This window comes from Choristoneura fumiferana, chromosome 7 (assembly GCF_025370935.1).
Source record: "Choristoneura fumiferana chromosome 7, NRCan_CFum_1, whole genome shotgun sequence".
Classification (NCBI taxonomy): domain Eukaryota; kingdom Metazoa; phylum Arthropoda; class Insecta; order Lepidoptera; family Tortricidae; genus Choristoneura; species Choristoneura fumiferana.
The window spans coordinates 8100984-8116273 of NC_133478.1; the positions used below are offsets into that span (position 1 = coordinate 8100984).

The window sequence follows — 15290 nt, forward strand, 5'->3', positions numbered from 1 at the left end:
TTGACTATTTTTAGTAACATGTCACTTGATAAATGTTTATGTACCTAATCTGTTATACACACTCTTATAGGGCCCCGAGATACAGGCTCCTGCCTAGTTCGGGGTCCACCGGATATCTCACTGTGCGAATATTTTCAATGTTGAATTATAAATAAATTTATTCTTATTCTTATTCTTATATGTACTATATATACCTACTTGTATATAGGTAAATCTAAATATGGACCGTTCGGTTCGGTTTCGAGAAACAAAAGCTATGGCTATGAGATTTTGATCAATTTGCGACAAAATATTGTCTTGAATAATTAAAAGGACATCAACTACACATCTGATAAAATATCTTGCTTAACATCTACAACACAAAGACGTTTCTTTAGAAATACAGTAACTACATAGCAATGAAATGGGTCACTTTTAATGCAAATGTATTGCATGAAAAGCAAGCGGTTTTGTTAACTTTCATACTAAGTATACTATATTTACGTTCTCCCTTGTCGTGAAAGACAAATTCTATTTTTATACGTATATAATTATCTTAGCAAAAACAAGAAAGTGCCGTATCCTAAACATTTTCGTCCAATAAAAAAAAACATCGACAGTATTTTTTCAACATAGATAGACAAACACCCTTAAAGAAAAGATGTCAACATCCTGTTAGGTAACTGTGTGGCATCCAGTGATGTACCGACAGCGAACGCGGGGAGGACAAAAAGCTCGATCCGTTACAGAGATATGTCACTTTAATTCACCTTAGCAGTACTTGATGGGCCTCTAACCCGAGACGACTGGGATTCTTTGTAACTGTCCAATTCGCGTGTTCCCACATGCGTAGATCACAAGTCGTGATGGTAAGCCCTTCTATTTGACGTCACCATATTGGATTATACTACATATGTATGTAGTGAATAATGCTTTGCCATCGTATATTGTCGAAAATGATCGTATTTATCTTGCTATCTCAACTAACTTAGAGAAGTTTACTGAAGGTAATTGAGAAAGCAAGACTACGAACTTATCCGACAAAATACGATAGCAAAATAGTACCTATCTATTCACTTGATTTGTAGTATATTTAATGTTTTACTGTACAGGATATATAAAGAATGGAAGACAGTGAATTTGTATCATTTAGATGTGATTAACAATCCGAACATATTTTTTGAAATTAATTAGGTAACTATATAGTTTTAATTGAATTAAATCGTGCCGCATCTAAAATGGAAAAAGGGCCATTAGAGAATAATTTCTTTGCCCGTTTAATTTGTTTGTGCGGTTGTTAAGACCTGTTGTGCGGCTGTTGAGGTAGAGGTTTTTATTTTTGCGACAACTGAACAGCGATTGTCTCCTATCTAATCTCTTCTGATGAAAAGTGCACATAAGTCCAAAGGCTGAGTTGAAATATCAAATACTTAGTACTTACCCTATTTTAACGACAGACTATTGCTTGATGAAATGAGTAAAGATATAGAAAATAATCAAATTAATACGACAGTAAAATTCATAGTAAATAATGAGTGAACCCACAGAAGAAACTCCTACTAACTAGTTATACCTAATAATTTAGGCTCGTGAAAAAAAGTTATCAACGCACACTGCAACACTACACACTTGGCTTAAACTTCGAGTCTGTTGTAGATTCCTTCCAGCACATTCATTACTAATCTTATTTATACTACCAATATTAGAAATGCCAAATTATCCTTCTTCCAACACTTAAAAAGCACGTACCGAAAGTAACAATTTAGATGATTTGCATACTTAAAATCCCTGCGGCGGTACGGCGTCTAGTCCGTCAATTTAGTCGATGAAATTCATAAATATTACCAACCGATAGATAATTGAAAATTGAAAACTTAAGTTTAATAATATACATTACAGTCAAGTATCGTCACAAATAACAGCATATCATGGATTATTATTTCCTTCTTTAGCATTTCGCGCTCACCGTTAGAGAGCGGTTTTGTCGTAGCGTGGTGAATTGATGATAATCCTTAGCTGTAGTGAAGGCGGAGTTTATACTGGCAGAATCAATTTAAGTCATTTTTTTAATGCCGCAGCGTAAAAGCGGCTTCTGGAGACGAAGCAACTTGAAGAATGAGAAAAACACGAATGTGCTGCCAATTACATAGTTAACTCATCAGTTAACGCTTCATCTCATCAGATAAAGGCATTTTTTTTCATACTAGTTGCATACAATAGTAGATACTAATAAGTATGTGAGGACACCGACTGTAGGTACCTAACGGTATAATCAACGGATGCGGTGATTTATCTCAAGGAGTTTAACTTGATATTAATCAAACAAACTTTGAATTATTTTGTTAGTAACTTTATTGACATTAATTAGTCAGTACTGAAAATGTACCTAGGTATATCAGTAGGGTAACTCATAACATCTCGTTTCCCAGCTACACGTAGTTGCCTAAATTTTCACCACTCACTCACATAGGTAAGTATTACATTTGCCCTTACCGCACTAGCCGCTTTTTGATGTTGCTTTCTGGTAGATTTTTTTTGTTCCGAGTTGTCTACCGTATCTAAAGTATCAGGGCACTCTAGTACAAGTCACACTCGAGTACAATTTGTCATTCAGTTCATGACGTAATGCAAAAAAAAATACGAGAACGCAGTAGGTAGAAGACGTAGGTAGGTCACACCCCATTTCAAAAGCAAAAGATCAGTGACTGCAAGCTTTATCAACTGTCATTTGTTTTTGCATACGTCCTATAACTTTGTCTAAATGGCGAGAGAGATGAAAGCTGTTAAGCCGACGCTATAACATAAGTCGGCACAGGCCGTGTCGGCATAATGCACGGCTGATGCAAAAAGCCAAGACGCCGCCTTAATTGCGTCCTGACGACTCGTGGGAAAGATATGTCCGAAATGCCACTTTCACTGGCAACCCTGACTCCTTAGCCCGGAGCGTGTTGATTTAAAAACGATATTAAAAAATTGGGACGGTTGCGTTGTAAAAGTTACATCAACTTCATTATTCGTGACAAGTACCGGTCCTACTCCATTTATGCTTTTAATTAATTGGCAAAATGTAGAACTAAACACTTTTACGTCCAAAATATTTCAATTGTTCTATGATGTGCTGATTCTGAAGTAAGAATTATCAATTACAGTAGAGCAGCGTCGTCGTGTCTTACTCGTAGGTTAGTTTGTTTAGTTAGATTTATCTTAGGTTTGTTTTAAGGCCTGCGCCGTCTTTCGTTTTTTTTTTGTTATTTCGAATGATTGTATCCATTATTTCAAAAAGTAGAACACTTAAGTTATTTGAGAGGAACACTGAAATAATTATTTTTACCACGAAGTTAAATTTATTTTACGTTTTATTTACCTAAACAAATCCTCCGGCCAGGTGGAGTGACGATCTGCGAAAGGCTGCTCAGCTGCTGGTAGAAGCTGGATGCGTCTAGCCGAGGACCGGGCGCAACGGCGCTCTTTGAGGGAGTCCTATATGTACAGCAGTGGACTGCTATAGTCTGATGATGATGATTAACAAATAGACTGTACCTAGTGTACTGAAATCACTCAGGCAGCGACATTACTCAATAGCAATAAAAAAACTTTTAAAACGTCGCATTAACCCATATCGGTTTATCGTAAACACACCGCAGCCAAGCAGTCCAAGCGTATAAAATAACCACTAAGATTTACTTTCGATGCCGACTTCATTAAACAATTCAACTTTTTGCCGTTGCGAAAACCCGTAGCCCTGTTTCGGCAGTAAAAGTTACTGCTTCGATGGTATCGCAACTTCCTCCATTTCGCAAGGGGGAGACTCATAAATATTTACATCTGTCAAGACCCGACAACCATGGTGTAAGGGTCAGCTCATTGTTATGCGACTCTTTAAACACTTGTGATTTTGTTGACCTGACAGTTTCCTCTATTTATATGACTTTTATATGCAGAAATCATCGGCAGAAATAGATTGGTTACGAGGGTGGTTTTTGGGGGGCCTTGCCAGCTTACTGTCGTGTTTCTTGCGTAAGCAACATCAAGAAAAATTAGATTGGTTTTTGGAGACTTTTTGTATTTTTTTGTTTCAACTCCAAATTTTGTTACTTTTACGGTCATCCCGTAAAATCCATGGATATCGAAAATACAAACTGAAACATAAATGCACAGAAAAACCAGAAAAAGAAAAAAAGAAAGAAAGTGGTTTTTTTGTGCATCTAAGTATGTGTCAGTTTTCATTTTCGATATGGATTTTACGAGATGACCGTAAAAGTAATAAAATTTGGAGTTGAAATAAAAATACAAAAGACTCCAAAAACCAATCTTAATTTGATTGCTTAATAGCGATATCTCTTGTCCGGGTGAGCGGTTAGTTCTAATGGAGTGCTGAAAGTTTCTCGATGAGGGCTAAAGCATAGATGTCGCTGCTTAGGTGACTAAATAAGAAACAAACAAGCTGAGATATGTGGTGCATAGGAGAAATTCGTGCCTGTACGCCTGTCCAGTGGTGGTGTAGCGGTAAAGCACGCAGCACGGAATGCTGAGGACCTGGGTTCGATTCCCAGCGCTGGTCTCTGTTTCTGGTTTGTCTGTGCATCTATGTTTCAGTTTGTATTTTCGATATGCATCAAGAAAGTTAACTTTTCTTTTTAGTTTATGTTGCTTCTTGTTTTGATCTTACCAAAAACATTTTTAGTCGACTATGATATAACGGCCACCTTTTGGTTGACTGGCTATTCTGCAATGCAATGACTAAATCTGCTTTAGTTATATCATGATAGATTGATTGCTAATTTAAAATGTCAACATTATCGTCATCACCCAGACAAAATTACAACATGTAGAATACAATACAATGACTCTTTATTGTACACCACAAATAGTAGGTAAGCAAATAACAACAAATTCATACTTCCATACTTATAAATGCGAAAGTGTGTATGTTTGTCCATCCGTCGCTCCGTTTCGACGTGATTTTTGGCATAGAGATAGTTTATGGGCCAGAGAGTGACATAGGCTACTTTTTATCCCGGAAAAATGCACGGTTCCTGAGGGAATATCGCGCGATAACCGAATTCCACGCGGGCGAAGCCGCGGGCAAAAGCTAGTAACAAATAAATACTTTTTTAAAAGGCCGGCAAATGTCCAATGACTCTCCTTTAGTAGTTGATACTCATGGACGGTGGTGATACTTTCCTATCACATGACCCGCAATGAGCAATCGTTTGCCTCCCTCTCATACTACGAATAATAATTATTATTCGTAGCTCTCATAATAAAAAAAAATAGTACCTAAATTACATACGCGTATATGTCTCTAAAAGAGCACCATAGCGAATGGTCTTTGAGAAGCAAACTGATCATGACCAAGGAGTCTTTAGTCCATTTTACCTCCAATTAAGATAGGTACCTACTAAAAAGAGAAGAAGAAAAGTTATGCTACAACCTTAACCTTCGAGAAACATGATGACAAGCACAAGCAACCTAATAAAACTTTAACGCACGTCGGTGCAGGTGGTAACATACTTAACGAGTTATTAACGTTTTTGCTAATTTCCCTACCCCATTAAACACTCCAGTTATGCAAGGGTTGTGGCTTCTGGAATGCACTACCGATAAGTAAGTATGTTAGCTAGCGAATGGTAATACTTACTAACACCCATCTCTGGACGCATTAAACGACATTGTAGTCGTTTATGGGCACATTTGAGGATATATAGTACTAAGTCCATTCCCGTTTAGGAGAGCAATAAATAGATGTTTTACAAAAGTAACACACGGCTGTAAAAAGATTTGCGTTCCTGCAGTCGTGTTTTAAGTTAAATTTTATACGAGTACTGTCTATGCTAAGACAAATATCGAATGTGAACGTAGTACGATGTGGTTTGGTTCTATTATTATGAACAGAACCTAAGTATTTTTATCTTTGTAATGTAACCTAAGTATGTATGTAGACGAGCAAAATAATGCTGACACTCTATTTCTGTGAAAGAATTATTTGTATAAAACAACTAAGTACAGCCAGATATTTTTTTTAATTTGGTTCGTTAGCTCATTTATTTTTGTCGTAGCTATATATAAAGCAAATAAAGCTATGCAGCTAGCTTCTTTTGATTCTGACTATACACCTGCCTACATTCCATGTGAAAAGCAATAATATCGACGACAAAAATACAAATTCTGTTCAGCAAACTTTATTTCCCTAAATCACAGTCAGTCATAAAAAACCGTCAGACCCACATATTACCTGTCTAATACCTAAGTATATGTACGCAGAAAAATGCTTTGTACCCAATGATTTAGGTGTGCCTTGTGACATAATTCTAATTTCATACAAAAGGCAGAACACCCACGGGAACAAAGGCCGTTAATGTTTTTGCTCATCAACTTGGACTTATCAGTCAACAACATGCAATCGCAAATTGCTGCGGAACACTATAATTTGGCCTAATGAACTCAGTACTCACGAATTCTGCCATGATAACCACGCGACAAAGAAAGGGTGGAAATAAAGTATGGGAAGTAATAACAACAGCTCGTTGTCATACTTTCACGCTGGTTGCATTTCTCTTGTATTTTAATTTTAACTTTTGTTGGCTTGGTAGTAATTAGTGGCTATTTTTGATTTACGACTTGATAGCGCGATGAGAAAATCGTGGTGTTGGGTAAAGCTCCTTTTCACAATGTAATCCCTCGCCGCATGCTCAGGTAATTATTGCGCGTATGTTTTTTGCAGGCGTATGTGAAAAAATATTTATAATCTTGGAAACCTTTGAAATAACTAACTAGAATATTGATAAGAAAGAAACAGGGTTCGAGTGCAAAATCGTTAATGTGACGTGATGTGAAAAAAATAGAGATAGTAGGTGTATAGCTGTGTTGGCATTTACTGATTTTAAATATAGAGTAGGTACGTACCTAACACTGAAACCAAGATGAAATAGCAATTAGGTAGGTACCTAACGCATTTTATTCTTCGCGGGCAGCGAAATCATGTTCATTAAATCGCATACCTACTATTGGATATCAAAATAATAAACCATCGACGTATTCGCGGTACACTGATATGAATTTATGGTTAGAATTAATTTCATAGACAGCTTGCGTGCGCATGGGTGCGCCCATATCCCTTCAATTTAGTGTCTCGTAACTTTGGCGAAGACAATCGACTTGGTTTGATGCATCCGATGCATTGCCTTAGAACAATGCCGATGAAAGGTTGGTCGAAACATTAAATCTAAGAATGTGGTGCTATGATTTGCCAGTGAAGCGTAAATTAATGTATTGATATTTTATAACAACGCGGAGTGCTAAAGGAATGGAAATCGCTTGTTCCGTAATTTTTTTTTTCAGGATAAGTTCAATTTAGGGCTATTCAAGGTCAGATTGGCTGTTATTGAACATCTTCTATTAGGAATTGATATTTAATCATTTTGATTTGTCGATATCAATATAACGAATATCGTTCAGAACTCAAATCAAGAAGCTACGGAAATATTCACTCGTTACGTTTAGTTGCAACAACACGTATCCACGAGTGTTCGTGTCGGCCAATATTGGAAATACAGAAATCTGTAGCATGATATTTTAAGTTGCAAAATCCTTTAAAATATCCGTTCCGTTCGCGATCTTTATAGTTTGAATAATACTAGCCTTTACCCACGATTTCTCTCGCGTTAACGTTTATGAATCAGTAGAATTGAAATTCCGTGATTTCGTTAAATTCCCATAGAAATACTCTAAAATGACCATTATTATATTTTTAGTGATCATTATATTTACCTACCTTTGTACGGTGCATATGAAACACTTGGTGTAAACTTTGATATCTCCAGATTTAGCGGTTGAGATTTCGAGCTTTTACGTCCACAAATCGCGATTCTGTGGAATACTGGGATAAAAAGTAGTTTAAATTATGTTATTCCAGAGATCCGCGTACCTCATACCATATTTATCCCAAATATGTCCAGCCGTTTTGGCAAGAAACAGTAACACATTTTTGCGTTCATGTTGTTAGTAAGATTTAAGATCCAATAATCATATTTTAACCGATACTACTGATCCAGGGACATGCATTTTATGACAGCAAACGGCCGTGCCAATTAAATATTGTTTTTATAACAGCAATTAAAGTAACCACGCCATTAATTATGGGTTACAGGATATGGCGTTGATATTTCTCAGCGAGAGGCCAATGCGTTTGCGATAATAATGCGCGGTGTTTTTTCGTCGCCTCTTTTAACTTTTCCTTGCCGTTTTCGTTGATGATCGTCGTTTTTAATCAAACAATGAGACGGGATATCTGTTTGTGAACAGGGCTGCTTCCCTTGTGGCATAATGAGCTCAATTCAGATGTTGGAAAAATTCCCGGTTATTATTCTTTCACGTTTCTGAACCAGATAATTTTCTTCAATAGCGAATGGAATACGCTTGTTTTCATTTGCCCGATATAAAGTCCTTTCTGTGTAATTTAAACAAGGTAGATGTTTTTCTAGTTCGCCACGTCTTGAATCTTTTGATGTTATTTTCTTATATTGGACTTAACCGGCCGGTACCTAAAGGTACTTGATATGTTATGCTTACGAATGGTTTCGCTTAGATAAACGTAATAAGCATACATGTACGATGAATTGAGTAGGAAATAATCTATTCGAGATTTACGGGACTGTTTTCCTTAAGAGGAAAAAACTGGTTAATTGCAAGTCGGACTTAACTTTTTGAAAATGTATTAAATTCGTGGAAATCAAAACTTATAGGGTACTTAACTAGGTGCCCGAAAGATATTAAACATGTAGAGGGAAGTCTCGTAGACATAGCATTATGAAATTTTTCAAGAAGTGAAAGAAAAAGTCTGTCACTGATCCGCAAAAAATAAATTTATTTTTCTAATTTTTTTTCATGAAATACAAATCAATTTTTATTGCTTGTTGTTTAATTTGTATGCGACTTTCTGAGTGGGAGTCCGACTCGCCCATCTCCGTTTTTACAGGCTTTTATTAATTTTCTTTAGAGGATAAATTGAATTATTAAAAAAAATGTATTTTTTAATATGTATGAGGAAAAGTTTTTAGCAATAGGTAAGTACCTCAAAACTATAAAACCAGCATAGTTAAAAAAAATACTTAAAAGTATTCTTTACGTTCTTACCTGTTATTACTATGATTATTTTTGGTATCATAGTCAAGATGGTAAAATTGAACATTGGTCCTGTCCGCTGTCTGTTTGTATGTCTGTCCGTATGTATCGGTGTTTTATTCGGGTACTTTAATAAGTTCTATTAATATTCATTAAGTTTTGATAGTACCTACCCTAGGTATCTTCTGTAAACTGATAGGCAGTTAAAACAATAACTGGCTGATACAAATCAAATGCCACATAGATGAAGTCGCGGGCACAGCTAGTTTTCTAATTTTACAAGCTTTTATTTAGTTTCACGTTCACCTGTCCCGTTGTCTGTCTGTCTGTCTGTAATAAAATCTTGCAAATTTAATTCGACCAACTTCCAGTAGTTGGATTGACTTTAAATTTGGATACTTATGTAAATTGCGTGACAGTATAATGCTGGTAGTGACATTCTGGTAGTCCGGCCAGGATCATCTCCACAGGACGGAACTCTTCAACGGTTAATGGCATCGACTTGAAATTTCAGTAATTAGTAGACCCCGGATTTTTGTCGCATTTACGTCACAATAGAGTAGTTGGGGAGTAAATGGAACGGTGTTAATTAATACGGCTATGTAAATGATGATGATGATGATGTGAGTGTGAAGACGGTCCCAAAGACCAACACACCGTCCAAAAACATCTACGTTAAAAAAAAGCGAGCGGACACAAAAACCAAAACGGGTTTAACTAAAGTTTTGTTGTAATTACATACTTGTAATATATTTTTTATATAGGTATTAAATTTTAATTTAAAGAAAGAAGGAAAGAAAATCATTTATTCGTGACAACATGGGAAGATGGGTAAAAATAAAAAAATACAATAAACATCCCATGGTCCCAAATCAACAATCTGCCGGTCTTCCTTTGGGAACATCTTCACACCCATCATCATCGTCATCATCATTTACTCAGCCTTATTAATTACACCGTTCCATTTACTCCCCAAACTACCCTATTGTGACGTCATTGCAACAGAAATCCGGGGTCTAGTAATTAGTCATTTATTTGCTCAAACATGTGTACAAATAATTTATAGTGCGACATGTCATGTGTAATTTGGTATGTAAATGTTGTTTGGGTGACAATACAAGTATAGTCAACAAAAAGTACAGTCAGCAAAAAAAGCTTGTGTATTAAAAATTAAATTTTTACCAAAAACTAATTTGTGTTAATTTTCAGTGCACGTGTTGCGCGACACGGAGTTGCCCCTGGAGGTGGCTTCAGCCTTGGGACCGGACGTCCAGTTCGTTCTCAAGTACATCGACACGGGTAAGTGGCAGAATTAAACATTTTCAATATACGTACATACAATCATTCTATGTATAACGAGGACTGATATAAACCTTAGGTAGAACAAAGCAAAACGATACATTGTATGGGTCAATAGTTGAGAGAGTTTTGAAAAGAGCTTTCATCGTAGGCCAATAGGTAAATAATACCGAAAATAGGAAGGCGCATTTTATGCAGCGTGCATTTTAATACAAACACAAAAAGTACTTATCCAGACGTTGGTTTTATTGCTATGAAGCGATATTACAACTACCAGGTCGTAATAAATATAAGATTTTTTTAAACTGTATTTTATTGCGTACAATAATTTGACACAAAAGAGAAGCGGATCTGTGGCAGGTGTCACGTCAGCAAGTGCGGCGGGCGACACTCTTTCCCGGCCCGGATAACACCGACATGGAAGTACCGGCCCTGTTTTTTGTGTACACGCCCATAGAAACTGACAGGAGCTTCTATGGGCGTGTACACGAAAAACAGGGTTGGTATTTCCATGTCGGTATTCTCCGGGCTGGGACAGAGTGTCAACCAGTGCGGCGTTTCGAATAAAAACTAAGTACCTAGTGATGTTTTAGTGGTAAGTATTTAAATTGCGTGCTAATTAACTTTATATTAAAAAAGTACGTATTCTTAAAGTACCTACACGCTCCATAAAATGACTAGCATAAGGAGATAGAGGAAAAGGAGCTATTTCTTATTACAAGGCGTCGCCTGTAATGGTAATTGTATGGCCTGTAATGTAGTATGTGTTGGTGAAGGGCGCGCCAAAGTTCGCATAATTTTCGCAAGTCATAATGTATAGTTTCTCAGAATTATTGTTTGTCACAATATTTTTCCCACTCAAACCGTAAATTTATAAATGATCGTCCCATAGAAAACTGTAGGTTTGTTTTATAACAATTCTGAACAATTATTGATTACAGAAAAAAAGGGTTTCTTATGTTATGACAAACAATACATTTTGCAATAATTATGCGAGCCGATATGGACCCGTTTGTAAAACACTAATCTCGAACCCTACGCCAATTTGAAAAAAAAAACACTTCAATGTTTATCTATTAAAATTTGGATACCAACCACAAGCTCAACGCGCGTCTCCTTACATTGTCACAGATACTGCCGATATGTTGATGGAGTAGGTAAGGTATTTATTTGCAAACTCGACCTTCCTTTGTAATTGCGTCGCTTATTTGTTCCTACCCCTATTGACGACACCATAAAACTGTCGGCGGGCGACTGCCAATCGAATTATCAGCTCTGCCCAAAGCTAGATTCTTGTTAAACTGCAATTTAACTTTATTAGGATTACATTAAATAAAAGAATGAGGGTTTCTTGACTGGCAAAAATATCGCGAAAACTTTTTGACATAATATATAATATGTCGACATGGATGCACAGAAAAACCAGAAAAATAGACCAGAATTGAAAATACAAACTGAAATATAGATGCACAGAAAAAACAGAAAAATAAGACCATCACTGGGACTAGATTCCAAAAAAACAATCTTAATTTGATTGCTAAGAAACGATATCTCTTGTCCGGGTGAGCGGTTAGTTCCAAAGGAATGCCGAAAAAGTTTGAGGGCTTACGGCATAGATGTCGCTAGCGTCGCTGCTTAAGTGACTAAGTAAGAAACACAAGCTGAGATATGAGGTGCATAGGGAAATTCGTGTCGGTACCGTTGACCAACAGTGGTGTAGCGGTATAGCACGCGGTACGGAATACCGAGGACCTGGGTTCGATTCCCAGTGATGGTCTTATTTTTCTGTTTTTTCTGTGCATCTATATTTCAGTTTGTATTTTCAATTTCGGTTTTACGGGATGACCGTAAAAGTAAAAATTTGGAATTGAAATAAAAAAATACAAAAAGATTCCAAAAAACCAATCTTAAAATAGACCAGCGCTGGGAATCGAACCCAGGTCCTCAGCAATCCGTGCTGCGTGCTATAACCCCTACACCACCGCTGGACAGGAATCTAGACACGAACTTTTCCTATGCATACATATCTCAGGTTGCTTATTTCTACTACCTACGCTACTTAAGCACCCGATACCCGTAAAAGTAACAAATTTGGAGTTGAAGTAAAAAATACAAAAATACTCCAAAAAACCAATCATAAATTTTTGACGTTAGTCTTGCAAATTCTACTGATAATTACCGTCTGATTATTTCACTACTTTTATCGCTTAAAGCAGTAAGATTTAGTCGTTTATTACGATTTAAGTTTTGAGTAAACAGATATGGCGCGTTAAACGCCAACGCGTGCGTTTTGTTGCAGTGGCTAAATTTACCTAATGAATTAAATCAATTGCTTTGCTCACCCGCGACCTTATGATAGCAAATTGCTTCAGTTTTATTGATATGGACCTCCGCTATAGTTATTTAACCAATCACAAACGAAACACCATTGTCGAAGTTGTCAAACGGATTTCATTGTACTAGCGCCATCTAGCCCGTTACAGAAATCCTCGTTGTTTCGGCTTTTAAAAAGATTTTCCATGTTTTAATCTTAAACGATTTTTACTGGCAGATCTGATACTCGTAACAGTGATAATTTCGCACCCGGAACCGAGGTAATTGAGACGATATATTGCTTAAATTACTTCAAAGTTTCAATCATCTTGCTTCGGCCCTGGTCGCGAGAAGAAGCTGTACCTACGTAATGTTGTTATTCAGGTTGAGATTTTTCATTGACTATAATCGTACTTGGGTAAGAGTGTGTTCTTTGTCTTATGCCAGCGTAGTTTCAAGTCAAGACTAACGATCGAAAATTTTAATTCAACTCGTTTTCAGTTTAACACAGGTTTTACGCACTGTACATTGCCGTTGCTAGTAAGTGCTAGTTGCTATATTACCAGATGTCACAGTTTTGTCGCAAAGGTGCGAGCAATATCTAAATATCACTGAATGAGAGGGCTTTGGCACAATACACACAACTATACGTTACGTTGCAGGTGGTAGGACCTTGTGCAAGGTCCGCCCGGATTGCTACCACCATCTTACTCGCTAATCCTGCCGTGAAGCAGCAGTGCTTGCACTTTTGTGTTTCGGCGTGGAGAGTAAGACAGCCGGTGAAATTACTGGCACTTGAGGTATCCCATCTTAGGCCTCTAGGTTGGCAACGCATCTGCAATACCCCTGGTGTTGCAGATGTTTATGGGCGGTGGTGATCTCTTACCATCAGGAGACACACTTGCTCGTTTGCCATCCAGTCGAATAAAAAAAAAAAAACATATTGTGGCTTGGGCTTAAGTTCTCACGCAGTCCCAATGCGGATTGGGAACTTCACATATACTATTTTTTTCGTCAGTGTGTGTAGATGTGTGTCACGACATTTTCCTTCGCCGTAAATAAAGCTCATAGTAAATATCAAATGTAACTTCACAAGACTACATAGCTCGAATCCGCGACGCTCTACTTAGTGCAGTGGTGGTGGTCCACGGCTTCACCTAAATACACTGAGGAATATTTGCAATGAGTGAATGGAATAAAAATCTTAACGATTATTTGTTTTTAGTTCGTGGAGTGGTATCAGTAGCTCAATAAAAACAAATAATATTCGTAGTAACGTCAACACCGGACTGTTTATAAAACGTCATTACTCATGAAACTTCCGTGAGACTCACTTCATAGTGAAATAAACACCGGATAACTTACTTTTTAAATCGAGCTTAACTCGACATGTTTCGGGCTCATTCGTAGCCCTTCTTCCCGGAGCACACACCGCGGCGGCTGCTGCAAAACGCGCACTGCGCGCCACCGCTCTGCTCGCGCGACTAATGCTGGCACACAACTACTTACCCACGTTTTTAAACTAAACTCGATTTTGAATTATAAGATGTTTATTACAGTATGTCATTATTCATAGTCAAAGATTTTATCTACAGTTTACTAACGGAATCGGGTCTTACTTCCGTACCACAGGGAATACAAAGGCGACCTATGAAAGTATTTACGCGGTAATTCAATGTCGGTTTGATAAGTGGATGCGTAATTAACCTTGGTTTCAAGGCTTTGTTTTGTTAATTAAACTTTCAGTGAAATATAGGAGAGAGAAGGGAGGAATCAATTAACGGTAGGACTCGATCGCAATTGTTTTATTTCTTTCACTGAATCTGTGACTGATTGCTAGAGATATCACGGGCCATAAATTTTACTTACTGGCACAAATAATTAGCATACATTTTCAAGATTAGCTGGAATATAGGTATGGTGTTACCTTAGCTTGAAGAATATGCGGGCCACATACTTAAAGAACATGGGGAAAACCGAAACACGAACCGGAAGATGAAGCTTTGGCAGGCCTCCTATTAGACTAGAAGGACTAACGATATCGCGACAGTTGCGGGCAACCAGTGGCAGCGCTCAGCTCTAGTAGAAACAACTGCAGGGCTACTACGAAACTCGAAGTTCTTGTCGTGCGGTCCCTCTGACACTTATACTATTTAATACGAGAGCGAGAGGGACGGTACGATACGAACTTCGAGTTTCGTAGTAGCCCTGCTGAGCGGAGCGAGCATAGTTAAATGAAGCGTTTCTATTTATTTATTTATTCATTTGATTCGGTACAATTACATATTGTAAACAACACAATGGAAATTAACGTACATAAAGGTTAACCGGAAGAGATTCCGTTAGAGATAAGTTTGCCTTTGTACATCTTATTGTCCTGTTTTCTGTTAATTTCATGTTTTTTTATATAAAACAAAGAGTTTTTCAATACAATACAAAAACAATTTCAGTGTTTTATCTCTGATGGAAATGCAGCCTAAAAAGGTGTTTCCACATGAACTACTGGGGAATCAAAACATAGGGTAGCTCGAGTTGTTCTAGAAACTTTAAATTTGGTATTTAGGTACAGTCAAGGA

At 37.2% G+C, this 15290-nt stretch overlaps 1 protein-coding gene and 1 long non-coding RNA gene across 2 annotated transcripts in view; one reads left to right on the plus strand and one right to left on the minus strand.

Annotated features, from left to right (window-relative positions):
- The window catches only part of LOC141429647 (uncharacterized), a 256995-nt gene that overhangs the window by 180841 nt on the left and 60864 nt on the right, over positions 1-15290 (minus strand). The gene's annotated exons all lie outside the window — the stretch shown is intronic.
- The window catches only part of ASPP (Ankyrin-repeat, SH3-domain, and Proline-rich-region containing Protein), a 388674-nt gene that overhangs the window by 106082 nt on the left and 267302 nt on the right, over positions 1-15290 (plus strand). The window contains exon 4 of the mRNA XM_074090067.1: positions 10312-10401. Coding sequence (XP_073946168.1) covers positions 10312-10401 — 90 coding nt within the window. The remainder of the gene's footprint in view (positions 1-10311; positions 10402-15290) is intronic.